The following is an 18,625-nucleotide window of genomic DNA, read 5'->3' as shown; positions in this document are numbered from 1 at the left end:
CTTTCCCATTGCTTTTATGCTTTACTGTTACTGATAGATGCGATACATGACTAAGGCATGCCCTGTACAGTAAGTGCCAGTTAGCATGCTGCAGAAGAACCAAGGCTTTGTGTGGAATAATGAGGTTTTCTGTACCTCTAAAATTTCCACAGACAACAGCCAGCTCTTTTTGATACTGACACAACATGTTATTACTGGGGGGGGTTGTGCAACCACAGACTTTAAAAATTCTCTCTCCAGAGATGACAGTTCTACAGGTGTCACTGTTGTTCTTGTGTGTTTATTGGTAATTGAACTACCTGCAAGAGGCATACAGGAGACACCAGCATCTTCTTTGTGGCCGCAGTTGTGTTCCTGCCAGGAGCTTTTTGGACACTGTTCTATAGATAGCTCGTTTCCTGTACAGCGCACTTCATCCAGCAGCACGGGGCCTGAGCCTTCTCCAAAGTAAGCCTGGCTCCATGCCTTGGCAACACCCCTGTCAAAATGGAACAAACACCGAGTCAAGTACAGGCAAGCTGAAGAGTCTTGCTTGCAGTGGGAACAGCTAAAATCTTGCATATCCAGCTTCTAAAATAGCAAACAGGACTGCCTGAGAAGCTGCTGCTCAGGTAACCAGCTGACAGTGCAGCCCGTGTTATACCTCCACTGCGATGTCATTCTGTGCCCAACTTCCATCTCAGCTTCAGTTCAACTAAGCTGAACTTAAGCATGCTGTTTTGACATTTCCATAGTTTGAACATGCTTTTGACATCAAATTCCATTGTTTCATATTTATGACACTTTCCTTTTCTGTCTCTTAATTTTTAAGCATAACATTCCTAAAAAAAGATTGTAGATTTACAGATGGGTACGAGGCTTCCACTTTTAATTTTCATCTAATATTTATATGTGGTCATAATAATCCTATAGATTCCTACAACGACTTTCATCTGTTGACCCCAAAGCATATTAAACAAATCTCAAATACATATCTGAAGCAGCTAAACATGATTGTTCTCCATTTAGTCATTTAAAAACCGTGGTAAAGAGATCTTAAGTGAATTGACAATGTCATAAGGTAAATTAGTTGTAGAAATAAGAACAGCAAACAGACCAATAAGTACCCTTGTGCTTGTTATACGCATTATGTCAGCATAGGGGATTTTGAGCACAAAAACCTACATAAACTGAAAACACTCCATTGGTTCAGCATTACAGAAATCATGAAATGTTCAACACTTTATGATCTATCAGGATTTTTCCAGTTCTATTTGTTAAGATAAAATGTCTTCCATATCTAAATGATTTTTCATGGTTTGTTTTCCTTCCACTCAATGGTTTCTTCATTCATATATCCAGTCTTGTTTTTATGCAAGTGTTTTCAATATCTGTCTTATTATGAATATCGTTACATAACACCTAGCAGGAAAGGGATATTCAGTTTATACTGAACACATGGCAGATCTTGGCTTTTTTGTTTCAGACTGTAGTCATTCAAACTTTTAAAAGGCTTTTGCGAAGGTGTGTCAGAATTGTCCATTGCTGTGATCTTTTCAATGTGAGTTGCATTAGTTCATGTTTTTAAGGCAGTGCTTTATTGATCTGTATATGGATTTAGATAGATGTGGATTTCATTTCTACTGCTTTGTATAAAGCTATACAATCTGTTCTCTCTTTTTGTAGGAAAACAATACTAAATTTACAGTTTGTGATCATACGAATTCTTGATAAACAGTAAAAGGGGTATGGGAAAAATAGCAACAATAAGAGGCTTACAAAAAGTTAAATCAAGATCAGAAAAAAGTTCTATGAAAAGGAAGGAAGTAGGAAGTTGTGGTAGATACCATGTAGATGATATGTGCCCAGTAAATAAAAGCACATATGAGAAAGGTAAATTAAATAATCTGTGTTTTGCATTCATGTCTTGTTTAAAATCTATTTGTTTTTCATATTGTTAAGCTGAAGCGTTTCAATCTTAAAAGTGCTGTGAATTTTCAGACTGTTTCTCTGATGACCAGATGCCTTCTTCAAGTGGTGGGGTGCGCGGAAAATATCAAAAAGCAAGTCTTATTTACTCAGCAGGGAGGTGAGCTGTGATCTGCGATTGCTTCAGAGAAGCAATTGAGCAAAACAAAAATATCCTCGAGCACTCAGCAAGTAACATTTTAGCAAAACACATTCTGCTTTCTTCTGGGAATTTATCAGGGCAAGTTAGTAAATTCAGTCTGAAGCTAGTACCTTTTTTTTTTTTGAGAGAGAGATTTTTAATTAGACATTACCTTTTCTTTAGAATGACCTTTCTAATTCCAAATAACATATTAACATGCATGGTCATCTAATGATGATGATTCTATCATTAATCATATACACAAGAGGGTTGAACTGACATTACACGACCTTTAGATGCTACTAATACCTGTAATGCCTTTCTTTGCCTTTTTTTTTTTAATGTAGTCTTTTCTATGTAAGCCTTAGACTTAAAAGGAAAATAAACTGGGGAAAAATGGAAATCTGGTGTCAAAGGAGCATGTTGGTTCCCACATGGCTCACCAGTAGGTTTAAAAGCTTTGTAGGTACAGCACAGATCTCAGCCTTTTGAGCTAATTTGGATGGCACCAGCAGGAGTACATGGCCTCAGTTTCAGGTTAAAAAATGAGTGCACTCTGTGGGCTACCAGTTAACACCACAAAGCTTGCTGCCTTCACCACCACTTCTTTTAATTCTTCATAATTCCAGCAGAGTTTTGCAGGTGAATTCTATCCCAATCTCCTCTGCACTGACCTGTTTAGTTCTCAGCCCAGGCTGTCTTATATATGTCCCTAGTCCTCCTTGGTTTTATATCTTAGTATCGTCTCTGCATCTTGCTCATTCTTTCCCTCTCCAACCCATCTGCCTTTCATCCCAGTTGTCCCCATCTCCTTCGTCTGTGATTCAGCAGTTCTCCACTTTGCCTCCCAGTTCTGCAGCATCTTTCATCATGTACTGGATAGTTATCCTCTGTGTGGTATCAAAATCACCCCTGGCTGTTCAGAAGAGGAGCAAGAAAATTCTGTTGTGCTGCTATGACTAGATTATGGACCATGCTTAGTTCAGACAGAATCACTTGCATCTTACTTGGTATCTACTTCAAAATTTCAAACTGGTATCTACTTAGTGCATGCAAGCTGACAGTTTTCAGAGATTCATGACTTAAATCTTCAGAGATTCTCATAGGTAGGCCAAAAAGATTATCCTTTCTGACAAAAGCAGTGCTCTCGCTCCAAATCAAGGATGCTGTTAAAACTCTTCAGCTGCATGAAAATGGATGAAAGGATTTTAACAGTAAAAGCAACTTCCTTGTCTTCACCTAGGGTTTTTGATTGCAACTTTTCTGAAGTTGTAATGCATGTTCAATAAAAAGTCAGAATTTATTCTGAGAAAGATCCTATGTCTGTGTTACAGACAAAATTGCATCTATCATATGACACTGAAAACTGGATCGTATAAATGAAAGTTCCAGAGACTTGAAAGTATTGGCACTCTACCTGACCTTTCTATAAATGAACGTAGTTCCTGCTTTGAAGAATTAGTGCAATTTTAAAAGAACATCTTTGGAAAACTCCAGGCTATGTATCTTACTACCTTCCCTGCTTTGCTGCTGGAGTAGAAAACATATAGAAAAACAAACCCAAGGCCAAGCTGCCGACAGACAACTTCAGCATCTGCATCATCCCACTGATCATCACAGATAGTGCCCCACTGGCCCGCATGGTAGACTTCTACTCTTCCTTCGTAAGCGTTGTTTCCACCAGCCAGCCGGATCGGAGTAAAGACAGAAGCTGTGATCAAACACAGATTATAGGAACAGGTCATTTTGTTATCCTGATAGTAAAGGGAAAAGAGGGTTTCTCTGACGCTGCTCAAGAATTAGATTTTAATTTTTCTAATTAGATGGAAAACCTGAAATTAAACTTGCTAGAAATTAGCAAGTTTCCCCTGAGCTCCACTCTCAGAAGATGAAAAATATTATACAGACAAGAAGCCATACTGCTCTCGAGTTTCTTAAGTGTCCACAGATACTTAGGACCAAGTACTACACCCTGTCAGTGGTTGCATTTCTACCAATAAGGGCAAAATTGGTGCTGTACAAGCTTGGTCCCAGAAGACAAAATCTGTAAGAGGCAAAAAATTCTTTCATTGCCACAGAAGTAGAATTTCACCCTCATGTTTTCATGTGAAAGCATGGAAATCTCATTGACTATAATGCCTCACTTTAATTGTGCAAGTATTGTGTCCTTAACCTGTCAGCCTGTTTCTGAGATGTGGTTTCATTTTTGGTCTTTTCAAATAATTAGACCTTTTGCGGTGCAGCAGGAAATGTTCTTGGAAGCATCATTTCCATAGAAAGCTATAACAGAAACAGCTTAAAACCATGTAAAAAAATTAGTCACTTTTGTATTTAAAAGGTTATTTCAAAGTTTAACCATATATAGCATTTGAATGATGTACAATGTGATTCATTTTTGCGTATGCCTTCCAACCAATTAATGCTACTATTTCATCTATTTCTTGACTGAAAAAAAAAAATCGAGGGAATTTCTCCAAGTCTATCTTACTATTCAGTGGTGTGAAATGGTTTTGTTGTTGTTGTTGCTGGGTTTGTTTCTTTTGTAATTAATTAAAATGCTAATGGCAGTAAACCCTGCAGAACAGGCAACTTCAGAAAACTTCATCTAGTCTGCAGAATCTCAGGATCAATTTAACTAATTTCAGATATCCTGGGCTCTGAATTATTGATAATCTTGCTTTCAACATTATTGAAACAGACAAAATGCCTTCAATATGTTTATCTAAACAAAACAAGCTTTTCTGGTGAACATTTTTATAAGCAGAAGGAAAACCTTATGGTCAAAAAGTATAATTTTCCAAATGTATAGTTTTCAGTTTCTTTAGGCAAAACTGTTTCTCTTGCCTTGGCCTTCAAGTTCTTTCCTAGCTTAAGGATTTTTCTTTCCTCTACACTACTGTTTTCTAAATTAAGAATAAAATTATGGTTTGGGAAGTCATTCATCAAAATATTCCTCATGAATAGTGGAGCTTTAGGACAAAAATGCATCTACCTTTGGGTAGGAATGCAAGTAGGAGAGGAAAAGAAGCACAGGGTTGGCTGCAGCTGTACAACATGTTTTGCTTACAGCTGAAGAGACTGCCACTGCAAGCTTCTCAGCACTGCCAGCCTTCCTTGAGGTCAGCAGCATCTTAAACCTGGTGGCACAACTGCCTATTTAGATGCTGTTTATCACATCAGTTAAAATAATATGAAATACCTTAAAAGCCTTGGTAATATGTTTTCCTGGTAATATCACTTGATTTGTATGAGTGATGTGTGAGGTGGCAATCTTCAGGTAGGAGACCTCGGACCTGCTGTTTTAAATGTACACAGAACAGGACACAAATTTTATAGCTCCTTGTGCAATGCCAGCCACAGTCACAGTAAGGAATGTAAGCCCAAGACTCATCAGACACTTCTGTACTAAAGTTGTGTTTAGCCTCTGAGTGAAATTGGTGCTCCTCCCTATTGTTCAAGAAAAGCTAACAAATTGATGTGTAGCATGTGTGGCTACCAAAGAACATCTGAGTGAGTAAGTAAATAAATAAATAAATAACATGAGAGGGATAAACGATCCCACTTTTACAGCCAGAAGCCCCCTGGGGGATTCTAGCTGCTTCACCCTTCCTCACAACCTGGATCTCAAACCAACAATTTGCTTCTTGATTATAAAAAGGTAAAAGGTGGTTCTGCTAAGTTGCAGCTTGCACAGCATAGTGGAATCTGAAATAGTTAATGATGCTATGAGTCAATCTGTTTAATTTCCTGTTCCAAGAAGTCTAATAAAGTTTATTTATTTAATAATGATTAATTATTACTACTTCCATTTAAATAAGGTAAATACCATGTTTTTTGTTTTTTTTTTTTTTTTACCCAGGGAAGAGCTACATGTGACAGCAGCAGCCATTTTTTGAGGACACGTTCCATCCTGCCAGATGTCTTTTTCACATGACAATATAGTTGCTTCATCACCACGACAACGCACTTTGCTCCAGTAAACAGGAATAAGGCCCAGTCCAGAAAATGGTATGTGTTTTGCTGTACCTTTTTCACTGTAAGAAGAATAATCAGGATGTTAGAGTTGGGGGCAAGGGGAGTGGAACATTTGTTTGTGAAATCTGTTCATTCCTGGTACTTATATATAAATCTTGGGGTAGAAAAGAAAGGGCTTTCTTGAACAGTGTAAAGTCATCACATTTTCATACAGTTCAGCATTGTCTTCTGCACAGAGCAAAGTAACAGTGTTACATATGTGACCCAGATCTTGACATTTTATCATGGGATATTTTAGTATACTGGCCTGTGCTGCTGCAAGGCCAGCCACATTCCTGTTCTCCCAGTTCTTAACTACAAAAGTCAACACAGAAGTTCCTTCCACAGTCCATACGTGAACCTACAGTACCATCCCACAACAGATACACTTCCAAGAGAAATAATGCAGAGGGGCCTTTCACTTTTCTCCCTTCCCCATATGCATGTCATATAATATGGTTATGATATGGGGCTGTAAAATCACCTCATGCTGTATTAGATCAGGCTCATGTCCATTATTGTCTTTTCAGCCATTCCCATCCATCCATCCATCCATGCATCCATCCCCTGAACATTTATAAACAGCTTCCTTTCCTTCCCAGACTGAATCTACTTACTGAATGTTCTTATCTTCCATATAATGCCCAACAAAAATAAATTAAAAACAAAACCCAGGTATTGTAAAGTCAAAGGAGCAGAAAAACGGAAGCACCTGAAAACCATCACTAAAACCTAGTGAATTCACCTTGTGGTGTATAGATCCACATTTCTGCCAAATACTCAAGACAACATAAACATAAACTTTCAACTACATGCTATTTCAAATACTTTCAAATACTTGCTTTTTTTTTTTTTGGCCTGGATTCAAGTGTAAGACATTTCTGTTAAAAAGACCAAGCCATTTACCCATATCAATGAACTACTTTTGCTAATAACAGTCTTGTTCAACTGAAATGTTTATTGGAATGGGATGGATATGGAAGGCAAAAAGGACTTAAATTAAAATGAGGAAAGGAAATATTGCATGTAGACACCTAAGTCATAAGCAAAATCACAGCCTCCAGATGGCTGAACTTTTATCCCACCTAATCCTTGTATTTTTTAAGTTGGCATGGTGTGTCCAGATTAATATTGAACATTATAAAACAGCTTAGATATTGTTCTGGCTTGCAGTCTTAAAAAGTGGAATAACCATTAGGAATGCCACAATGCAAATATGGTATCCTAGCCCCCTGCTGCTTGTAGCAAACATAATCACTTCTTTGATATGTAACTGCAAGAAATGTTAGAAAGGCAATATATCCAGCCATACTTTGTGGCTTATTGAGAAACTGCAAACTGAACGGAGTTCTAAGGGAGGATATTTAAGTAATATTTGTTTGCCTAACTTGGATAACATTGATTTTCTAGAAGCTGAATTTGCATTTTTAAAGCTTCCTGAAGGTATGGGCATTTTCTTCCTTTTCCTCAGTTTCATCTTGCTATTGGAATTGCAGCATCACTATAGGCATTATCTGGAGTTGAATGACTAAATTACGTTAAAAGGTCCTGTTGATTAAAATATATATATATATAAAATGTTTTCATGAGAACGTAAAGCTGCAAAATTTGATTTTTTTGTGTGTTTAGTTATTGAAGTGTAACGGTAAAAGTAAACCATACAGATTATCTAGTTGCAGGAAGATGCACACAGCAAAAATACCACATTTCCCAAAAAAATCTAGGATGCCTCCCAGATGTCTTTTGGCAGGATATTATGGACGATTACCAGGGTAACACCATGCTCCTGGAAACCAGGAATATTTCTAAGATTAGGAGGCCATGGAGAGGCTAATTCTGACCACATTTACATTTTTATAGACTCAGTAACTTAACAAGAGCTGCCCTTAATTGACATTTACATAAGTGAGATTAGGATCAGACCTCATATTTCTGTGCTCATGGACATCTCCTGGATGCCTACTAAAGCAGATTTTGTTTTACTTTGAAAGCACAGATCTACCCTTCCTCTGCTCTTCGTCAGATCCCACACACAGCTTTCAGATGAAATACTGATTCACACAGTGACCTCTTTGAAATACAACACAATTTAAAGAAGCAAAAGATCACCCTTTACACTGTAATGTCATTAAAATAAGTCCACTGACTTTTACTCAGATTAAAACTTACCCAAGTGCAAGCTGCCGACATATGACTGTTGCATCATTATTGTCCCAATGGCTGCCACAGATTGTTCCCCAGACTCCATTCAAATAAACCTCCACTGTGCCTTCAAACTCATTCTTGCCACCTTGGAGTCTCACTGACCCTAGTTAAAAGAAGAAAGTTAGGTCTCCAAGATGCTCCATCACTCATTTATCCTACATAATAGACTCCGAATCTGTTTTTCCTTCTGCAGAGTGAATTCCTGTTTCATGCACTACCATCTTACTTTGCACACTTGTAAGCTAAGAAGTACTCTGTCATATCTAACATATATATGTGATACATAAAAGCAGACAACCTTATTCCATAGCTTTTCTGATTCTTCTGATGCTACAACCTAGTTAAAGGTCTAACCACCAAAAGAAAGTATGTACAGACTGTATAATCTACCCAAATGAGCAAAATCTATCTATATATGTGTTACGCTTTTATCTTCCACATAAGTCCATCCAGCATAAAAAAAAAAAAAAAAAAAACACATGGATTGCATAGCTTTTGCTCTGAGCCATGTAAGATTATGTATGTCATGTATGTCAGTAGTTTTTAGCCAAAGAATGCATTTGTTCATACTCGTTCTCAGACAGGAATACACTTGATGTAGTTCTATTAATTCATGAGGGGTTTTAAGGAAATTCTCAGACAAAACAAGCTAAAAACATGAGGAATTTTCTAAAATAAGTGAAAAAAAAGTCTGCTTCTTGGGAGCAACAACACACAAATCCAAGAAAATTAATAGATTTTGCATTTTTATATTACAGTAGTTTTACTTGAGGTGCAAGATGTATCTGCCGTTGAATGTAGCCAAGTGGCACTCATAAAGGTGGGAAAAAACTGATTATAGGTCTAACTCTACAGAAGCAGAACAGAGAGTCAGAACAGTAATTCAGCAAGAATGAATTTCTGTTAAATTATCAAACAGCCTAATTGTGTGCATTAATATTGCCTGAAATCTCAGTTAATCCATCTGCCTCTGCTCTGTGATCTACTTAAAATCAGAAGCTATGCCATCATCCAGCTTGCAGCATTTTTAGCAGTAGAAGAGAAAAGTCAATGTTTGTCCCTGCCTTCGTTGTATATGTGTTCATATATGAGTATGCAATAAAAATTATAATAAAAGCAAAAATAAGTCGATCTACTTTTTCTTCTCAGCTTTCACTCAGATTGTGTTCTGGTTTGAATTTAGTTCAGTATAGTTTATAAAATTCCCAAGCCAAATGACTGCCAAATGACTTGAGGAATTAATTAACCTCAAATTTGATTTTGTGTGTTCCTTTTTGCCTCCTATTTATTTTCTCAGTGGTAACTTACTGTGCAGTAAATTACAAACAAAAGTTATTCAACTTATGTTACAGGGCGAGCTATCATTCAGCACAGAAGATGATTAATGGATTAATTATAGCAACACTGTAGACATACTGCTTGTTGTTTTTCTGTCTTTATAGTCTTTCTTTTCATGCTTCTCTGACACATACAGACAGGCTCTGGAATTTTGTTTATTTCTGCTCGTCACCAGACTTTTGTGTAGACTATTATTTCCACTTCAAATATCAATTGGAGTCATAGCAAAATGATTCCTGCAATTCCAGAAATTGTTTGAAGATGTCGTCTCCAAAAATGAGTTTATTTTTGTACATGATTGCTTAAGGTCCTGCATGACACCTATTGAAATAGATACAGTGTTTCCTGAGTACACATTATACAGCATTTCTATGCAAATATTTGGATAAGGGAGTACTAGATGATTAAAATTATCTTCTAATGCCTCCATGGCAGAATGTGGCTCACTGCTCTTTCTATACTTGCAGAATTCCCAATGGCAACAGTGGAAGAATTTATTCATGTACACAGAGTGAAAGATGATACCAGAGATAACTTTCTCACATCAGCAAGTCGTTTCCCAACAATTAAAAATGAAATAAATGTGAAATCCTTTGCCTGTCTGATGGAAGCCTCATGAAAGAAGTCTGAGAAGCATAGAGATCTCGCTGTGGACACGTACTGTTAAACAAAGAAAACAGACTTCACCCTGCTGCCCACTTGCCCAGAGAACCCCAGGTGACTTATGGTCCTCCTTGAGGTGGAAAAACATACTACTGGTATCAGTTGGTAAGGAAGGGACAAAGACTGGAAGGGACAGAGCCTTATTTCCATGTGCCTCTGTGACAAGACCTATAGGAAAACAAAAAATGAAGGATTTAAAAAAAACTAATCTCATATCTCAACAAAATATTTCGGTTTGCCTTTTTCCTGCAGATCTACAGCTGCTTATAGGAACACCAACATTCTTTGAAAGACAGTAGAATATGTAACAGACCTCTGTTTATCTCACAAGAAAATACAATAAAGAACAAGCTACCATCATATGGGAAAAAGACACAATATGATTATTAAAGGTAAATTTTTAACAAATTTAAAATATTCTTGATTTTAACCTATAATCTCAAAGGAAATAAAGACAGAGCCTGTTCTTACATGTAACTAATATTAATCCTTTTATTACGTCTGAACTATTAACTGAATATATGGTATAACAAAACTATTTCTAACATGGTTGCATTGATTCATACTTTTCTCTTAGGCTGGTGTTGATATCTACAGCTATGCCTAACCTAAAATATCCATGGCAAAATCCAGTATTTGCTCCTCAGGAAAAACATTAAGTAAAGCCTTTTTTTTCAATAAAAGTTGAACCCCCCCCCAAAAGGTTGCTTAGTATTTTAGGAAGCCCAGTCTAAGTGTTTCTTGCTCAGTATTTCAGCACTGAGTCTAACAAAAGTAAAATGATACAGTACTCTATATGTTTCATATGCACTTTGAAGTATGTGTTAGCTTATGATAAGTCATAATTATGTAGCAAGCAAACCAAAGAGCAGATTAATGAGAAAATGATTGTTCTGTAGTTTATTCAAAATGTTGCAGTATTCGGCCCCGGTAGTTATTTTACTGGATCAAGAGATGCATTAATAACAGTAAAATGGATACCTCAAAAAACAGAACTTTAAAATGTATCACTTTGCTTCAATAGGTTATTTTTCCTTTCCAACAGACTTTCCAAAACTTTTACTTCATAACGAAACAGATTTATTTCATGTGCAAACGGATCATAGGGAATTGCAATCTGACCAACATTATCTACCATCATGTATATTTATGCTATATTACTGTTATCAGCTGATGACTCTATCTTTGTTATTAAGAATGTGTTAGTATCTTCATTGTAGGGTAGTCAGTGTTTGCCTAGTTAAAATGAGCAGGAAACACTCTTTTACTTCATGGGTAGCAAGAAAACTAATATTTAGTATGATCAAAAGGATACCAGTTAAATCTTAATTTTATTAATCCTTAATTCTTAATTTCACTGGTTAAGTCTTCTACTGTTACATTTTAACACCACAAGTCCATACTGCACTTCAACACCTGTGTTCCAAGTGGCTTCCTTCTATGCTCTCCCTAGGGCAGCTCTGCAGAAGAGCATTTGAATTACTTCTCAGCAAACAGGTCTAGCTTCAGCATATGTAATGGAACATCTAGGTTTCTGGAGTTGTAGATATGGCAGAATCTCAGATTTTTTCAGCTGCAAGTTTTGAGCTGGTTTGGTTGCTGAAGAAAACTAAACATGATGGGAGCAGAGCTAGCACAGTAATATCTATTCTGGCTTGCATGCAATGCTCTGAGAAACGCACACAGCTCAATAAGGTGTCAAGCCTCTAATTGAAGTGCTAATCAATCCCTCACTGCCTCAGCACCAAGCTCAATAGCAGGGAATGCAAGTGAGTACAGGGACCCTGCCCATAGCTCTCAGTGCCCTCCTCAGCACTAGTCAGAAAGAGGAAGGAGCCCCTGCAGGGAGAGGTGAATTGACCCCACAAGAGTAAGAGAAAAGGACACATGAGCACAAAGCGGGACTGACAGGCAGCTTTAGGACACATATTGTGGTCTTAGGATGGCATTCATTCAGCCCTTTATTGAAGAATACAGATTTACCATCTTCACAGAAACTCAATCATTTATATACACTCAAAATGCGTACACATTTCTTTCAATTATGTTCTGCCCGAGGTTACTGATGGTCAATCACGTTGTTTACATACAGTCTGGTAATTTTAGTTGCCCTGGTATCTGCCCAAGTCAGAATCTTTCCTATCTGCTATCACTGTTTAAAAGAGATTAAGTTATACTTGCAAATGCAAGGAAGTAAGCATATCCAGTGGGTGCTGCTGAGACTTGCTCAGCAGCACCTGCCATATAGACTCAAGCTGAGACACAGCAATTAAAAAAAAAAGAGGAAAACTGCTCAGCCAACTTTTAAAAAACTCCAAAAAGAAGTGCTTCAAAGGAATTGTGCTTTACACAACAGGAGTGGTCCACTTGGCTCTTCTGCTATACCACTCCCATGCCCTGAGATGCTGGATAACTTCAAACCCTATTTTATTTTCTACATTTCACTGAGAACAAGCATTGTTACTATGTGTGGCTGAACTGAAAATAGAATGAGAATCACTTCCATTTTTGCTTATGTGTAAGTACTGCAGTGATAGGGTTTATGATAAAGGTGTACCAGTATTTTCTTCATAACACCTGTGTTCAAAGGCTTGTAGTTTGGGTATAAAATGTAGATTTTCAAGAGTAATCAGAAGGAGAATTTTCCTGTGCCTTCTCCTCTGGTGCTACATTCAGAGGTCTGAAGGAAACCAAAAGAAATATTACAATTCTGGAAATTTGTAGAAACAGCAAATGTTATTTTTGCTTTCATTTGCAAGGTGTTACGATGTGGGATAGTGCCACAGAAAGGCCCTGCACTGATAATTCATCTCTGTTGCCTCACAGTCAATTAACTAGGTATAAATTAACACTACGTGTAAGGGTCGCCCACTGATACATGCTCTGTATCTCGCCTAACAACTTCTAGTATTTCCAAACACTAGTGGATTCAGAATACATATAAAAGTGTCCCAGTTTCAGAATTAATTGGACACATTGGTTTGCACAAGGTTCTTGAAAAAAAATCTACCAGCATTCTAGGCCCAGTCTGACACCAGTTCAAATAAATGGAAACTCTACTCTCCTTCCAGGGTCATCCCTGGATGAAATTAAATAAAAGATTCCTGTTGACTTCAGAAAAAAAATGGATGATGCTCACTGTAACCAGTGCAGTTGTCCACCACTTTCAGTCTAAAATTATAATTCTTTTCTCTTGGTAGTTACACCTTGAAAAAGGGTGCATCCATCAGAACTGCTTTGTAAGATCTACTTTAGTACACAGCGTTATTGCATACTCAAGGAGCCTTATACTAGGAGTTTCATAAATATTATATATATTGAGTATGTAATATGCTGACTTGGTTCCTCTGTAGCAGTGAGGTTCATCATGTCAATAATCAATGGTTTAAGGCTCTGAAAAAAAATACAGTGAAATCTTAGGAATGTAATGGGTTCTAAAGGATTGCAATTATCTTATGTGATACAGAGCTGTAGAAACTGAGGGGGTCTCATGCTATGCAGCTGTAATAAGAATGGTTCCAGAAGAGCTGCTTCAGTCTTAGAAGGAGAAAATAAACATTCATGTTTAATTTTTCATCTTTTGTTCTTTAACCTTATGCTAATAATTAAAAAAAAAAGTCCCAAAATACCTTCCATCAACTGCCCAGACCATAGTGGAATAAGTAGGGAGAATAATCTGGTGTTTAAACTATGAGCCTGAGGCTTGATTCTTCTCTCCCAGAACTTTTGTGAAGCATTATTTGATTGGCATTGGTGGAATTACCCTGTGATGAAAGAGATTCAAATGGAAAGACTCCACACTTGGGATGTTCTGGAGGTGTGTATTTGATTTCCAGTTCTGACACTGACTGGTAGTGTGACCTCTGGCGAGAAACGAACCCTCTCTTTTATTGTTTCCCCTTTGTAAAACAAAGAAAAATAGTTAACCCACTTTACTCAAAGAGCTTTAAATTAGATACGTAACAACATATCATGCAGAATACTGTAACTACATGCCACATAAACAATGTGTGGCAGCAGTTGCTTCCAGGCGCTGACAGGGACTTCTGTTTTCAAGCATGAGTAAGGTACACACAGCTAAGTTGCTATTAGCAATGCCTAAAACTCTAAATTCTGCTAAATTGTAAATTTTGCTGGTTCTGTATACAGCATACTCTTGTACTCATTTATTTTTCTCTATGATTTCCTTGTTTAATCACGATAATTTATATCTATTTGTATTTGGTTTACTTGCTTTCAAAGATTGAATAAGAAATATTACCCAGATGCCTCTCATTTTAGAAGGAGGAAATAAAACACCAAAATATATTATTTTAAACTATTAATCTGATTTTAGGCTGGTATCGTGTGGTATAATTGCAAAGGCATTTTTGTTTTGTTTTATTTTCCAGCATTAATGTTAAAATATAAAGCTCTTTAATATATATGCATGCACAAAGTTTAACCAATTAACTTTGCACATTAGTCTTAATATTTAAGCTAGAAAATCCAGAAGATTTGCAGTTAGGGCTTTGAACGCAGTATTGTATTTAGTTATTGCAGGTGCCCAATAACTGAGTGTGGGCTTCCTCAGCACATGTACTAACGCAACAGATGCAGGAAGATTATCTCTAGTCTGTCCTCTAGGTATAAACTGCCTCATAACATTGCCTTGCCTGCATTTCTTTGCTTCTTGTGAGAAAGAAACATATTTCAGGACCAAAGTTATAGTAATGTCTATTTCTGGTCAAACGGCTTGATGTATTTCCCTGTTCCACCTTAAGCCATTTCATACATTCCGTAATTCTTTGGTTTCCCCTCCACAAAGACTTTTGAGCAGACTTTTGGCCCATGGAAATCACTGAGAATTTACTGCTGAGTCCAAAAGACTCAGAGGGAGGAAAACAAACAAACAAAAAAACTCTGAAAAGAGTGAAGAAACATAGCTAAACCCAAATCATGCAGCATTTTTGGCATTTTTTTTCATTATCAAGTTCTTACTGAACTTACAGGGGATTCTAGAATTTGCTCCAGTAAAAGTACAGTTGGGTTCATAGCAATAAAATGATACATTATTCCTCACTCTGGCAGATTAGTCCAAAATCCTTACAAAGTACTTTGTAAACCAGACTGAACAATTCTGGAAAAAGCTATAAATATGATAGACTAAATTAAAGAAGCAACTGTGGGACCCTTTTTCAAACTGAGACCAGTTAAAGGGTGTGAAATCTTCTGGATTCTTTTCATCTGTGTCTAGTTATCTGTTTTCTCCACCATGGCATCAGCTGCCTGGTATTCCTTCCCAGGAAACATTTGTAATACATAACAGCATTTGGTCTTCTTGAAGGAGTACAGCATTGACTTTGAAAACTATGTTTTTTTTTAATGCATAGATTGACACTATAGACCTCGGTGCCTCCATTTGCTCTTCCTGTGATATTTTATACCAATATGTATAATTATCATATTGTTCAAATTATCATCCTTTTTTCAGCTCTGTATCTGATACGCCTTCTTAGGACTATCGTTGGAAGAGAAAGATAGCCATCCTCTTCAGGGATCAGAGAGGAAATTTAAAGAGAAAAAAAAAAGGAAAAACTTCCACAAGAACAAAATTATTAATACCGGTATTAGTAATTAATGCCCTTGTCGATGTTGCGATATTATGAAATATGTAAAAGGAAGGGCAACAAAGAAGACAGTCTTAATTTTCATTGCAGCAATTATACTTGATCGTTTTTAGTACGTGTATAGATAGGATGCAATTCTTACTTAGGTAGGAGATAATACCAAAGAGATGCAGAAGGCAATGTTTCCATCCAGTGAAGTCATTCCAAACCCGCCTGTACGTAAATATATTTACGGAGGGCTGCCGAAGACCCAACCATGCTGCTGAAACCTACGGCTGCCCAAGTGCCTAGGGGCTGGGTGCTGAAGCGGCAGCACGACTTCCCTCGGCGGGGTGCACACACAGGCTTGCCGACCGCCTTCTCGCTTTTCCCCCCACATTTCGGGACAGAGAGGGAGGGAGGGAGCCCAGCGCCCCGCGGAGAAGCGCCCCAGGTTAGAAAGTCGGGATCCAGCCGTGCTGGCCAGCCCTGGGCAGCCGGGCAGCCCGCGGCGCACTCACGGCGCGGCGCTTGAGGCGGGCTGCCTAGCGCCGGCATAGCCTAGGGACAGCGCGACGCGGGACCTGCTGCCGGGGCAGCCGCGGGTGTCAAAGTTGGAGACCCCCCGGGCTGCCTCCCGCTCCGCTCCGTTCCCCGCCCAGGTGCCGCCCAGCTCCGGGTCCCCCCCGCCGCCCCCCGCTCACCTCGCTCGCCCTCAGCAGGGCGCCGCCCGCTGCCGGGGCCGCCCCGGGGCCGGGGCCCGGGCAGGGCGCAGGAGCTGCGGCGGCCCCGCGGCCCCCGGCCCGCCCAGCCCCGCTGCGGGAGGCCCGGGGCCGGCGGCGGCCGGGGGCAGGCGGCGGGGGGCGGCGGGGCCGGGAGGCCGCCGGAGACCGGTCCCGGCCCGTGGGCGCCGGGCAGCGCCCCCAGCACCAGCGCCAGCAGGAGACCGCCGAATGCCATGGTGCCGGTGCCGCCGGCTCGGGCCCATCGCCCCCTCGCACCGCTGCCGGGATGCGAAGGGGGGAGGCGGGGCCGCGGCGTCCCGCTAATCCCCTTCCCTCCCGCCTCCCCGCCGCTCCCCCGCAGCACGGCCTCGGGGTCGCCTCTAGTCCCCCGGCCCTTCTGGCACCCTGGTGTGTTGGAGGGTTCGCAAGGAGCCGAGGGGGAGCGGGCAGAGCCCGGCCCGGCTGTTACGGGGGAGGCATGCACTTAGTGGGGCCGCACGTAGGGCTGCGGGCACAGCGATGGAGAGAGCCGTCAAACAAAGGGGCTGCGAACAAACGCCACCGGGAGCAACGTCTTCGAGGAGTCAGCTTTATCCCGTGTGCTCTGAATAGCAATCTGCTTACTGCCAGCCGCCGCGGTGTTTTGCGTGAGCTGATCATCTCTGATTTCTCCCTCCTACCGGCACAGCCATCAGTTAGTTTCATCTCTGTCTTGTATCGTCCAGCTAAACAATACCATGCTGGCTGGGCTGTTTGTTATCCTTTATTTACCACCGTTTCTACTCACTGCTGTTCATTTTTTGCCAAGTGTGACTCTGCCTGATAGAGCACACACCCCTTATTTGCCAGTTTGTCTGTCCTGTGAGTTTTCACATTCACCTCCGCAGAGGATCTTTGTTTTTGGCTGATCCTCTGGCTCCGCAGAGGATCAAATGTTTTTGGCTGAGAAGCGCTCACCTGGCTTCTGGGTGAGCTTATCATTAGTTGCACAACCTTGCCTTGTGGCAAGGGTCTAAGAGAGCGTGCTTCCTGCTTTCCATGCAGGACCACATGTAACACCATTAAACAGTGGTCTCCCTTCAGCAGCCTTCAAACTGCTCAAAAGGGGCTGAAGGCTGCTTTGCCGATTTTAAGCTTTTGCTCATAAGGACAAAAGAGCACCAGTGCTAAGGAAAAGCAGGTACTACAGCATTTGGTATCACCTGTATTCGTTTGAGTTGTGCTGATCTGTGATTAAAGTATTCTTGTGACAATACAGTTGGTACATGAATCCCTTACGAAGTTAAAGAGTGCTCTGCTAGGGTTTCTACAGCAATATGATAACTATGCTGTTGCATGTGTCCATTGCATTTCTGGGTGGGTTTAAGCACACAGGTTGGTCTTGCTTTCTGAAGTTTCTTCTGAGGCACATGTGTATGCATTAGTTTAGAAACTGTCAGGACTGGCAAGAGTGTAATTTGGTCTCAAAAAAAATGGAGTATGTACAAGATACTAGCCTGAAAGCAACTCATTATGGCCATTCTTTAATTGTCAGCAAATTCGTTGCTGTCATGGCAAGTCGGTTGCTTTCATTCTTTGGAAGGATGGGTTAAAAGCATGTTCAGCCTAGCTGGTTAAGGCTACCTTCACTACCTAGTAAACACTTTTTGGCATTACAATAACAGCAAAATTTAATTTTCCCTGACCTAAGCTCTTTTTTCCCCCCCTCTAGCCTGGAAGAGGCAGGGTTCTGCAGATCAGCATGGGAGCAAGAGAGCAGATGAGTGTGATGAATCTTGTAAAACCCTTCAGGCAAAGCTTTGAGTCTGGTACTTATTCATGTATTCTGATTTCATTTGTCTCCCCTAGGTGTGTGGGCCTGCAGGAATCTCACATGCAGGGAACTTTCTTTGCCTGTGTAGGGTAGGGGAGTTTGTATTTTAGGTTACAAAATGGTACTTAAGTGAGGGGCATGGAGGGATGGGAAGAGAAGAGGTTACACAGGTGAGAAGGTTAGGAAGCAA

At 39.8% G+C, this 18,625-nt stretch overlaps 1 protein-coding gene and 1 long non-coding RNA gene across 14 annotated transcripts in view; one reads left to right on the top strand and one right to left on the bottom strand.

Annotated features, from left to right (window-relative positions):
• The window catches only part of LOC121069475, a 40,470-nt gene extending 29,503 nt beyond the window's left edge, over nt 1-10,967 (top strand). For 5 of the 8 annotated variants that reach the window (XR_005819446.1, XR_005819442.1, XR_005819443.1 and 2 more), the window contains 2 exons: nt 5,949-6,097; nt 10,114-10,776. This is a non-coding gene — a long non-coding RNA (uncharacterized LOC121069475). Of the gene's footprint in view, nt 1-5,948; nt 6,098-10,113; nt 10,777-10,886 lie in introns of those variants that run through there. The other 3 variants (XR_005819444.1, XR_005819447.1, XR_005819445.1) reach the window with 2 other exon arrangements.
• PRSS12 (serine protease 12) overlaps nt 1-17,502 on the bottom strand; it is a 40,284-nt gene extending 22,782 nt beyond the window's left edge. For 3 of the 6 annotated variants that reach the window (XM_040555705.1, XM_040555706.1, XM_040555707.1), the window contains exons 1-5: nt 16,602-17,502; nt 8,273-8,411; nt 5,945-6,123; nt 3,650-3,800; nt 300-478 (exon numbers count right to left, since the gene is read on the bottom strand). In XM_040555705.1, the coding sequence (XP_040411639.1) occupies nt 300-478; nt 3,650-3,800; nt 5,945-6,123; nt 8,273-8,411; nt 16,602-16,857 (904 nt within the window). In that variant the 5' untranslated portion in view covers nt 16,858-17,502. Of the gene's footprint in view, nt 1-299; nt 479-3,649; nt 3,801-5,944; nt 6,124-8,272; nt 8,412-10,333; nt 10,524-10,561; nt 10,686-16,601 lie in introns of those variants that run through there. The other 3 variants (XM_040555709.1, XM_040555708.1, XM_040555710.1) reach the window with 3 other exon arrangements.
• Nucleotides 17,503-18,625: the final 1,123 nt, after the last annotated feature.

Source organism: Cygnus olor, chromosome 4, assembly GCF_009769625.2.
Source record: "Cygnus olor isolate bCygOlo1 chromosome 4, bCygOlo1.pri.v2, whole genome shotgun sequence".
NCBI lineage: Eukaryota > Metazoa > Chordata > Aves > Anseriformes > Anatidae > Cygnus > Cygnus olor.
This window is presented reverse-complemented; position numbering and strand designations above follow the sequence as displayed.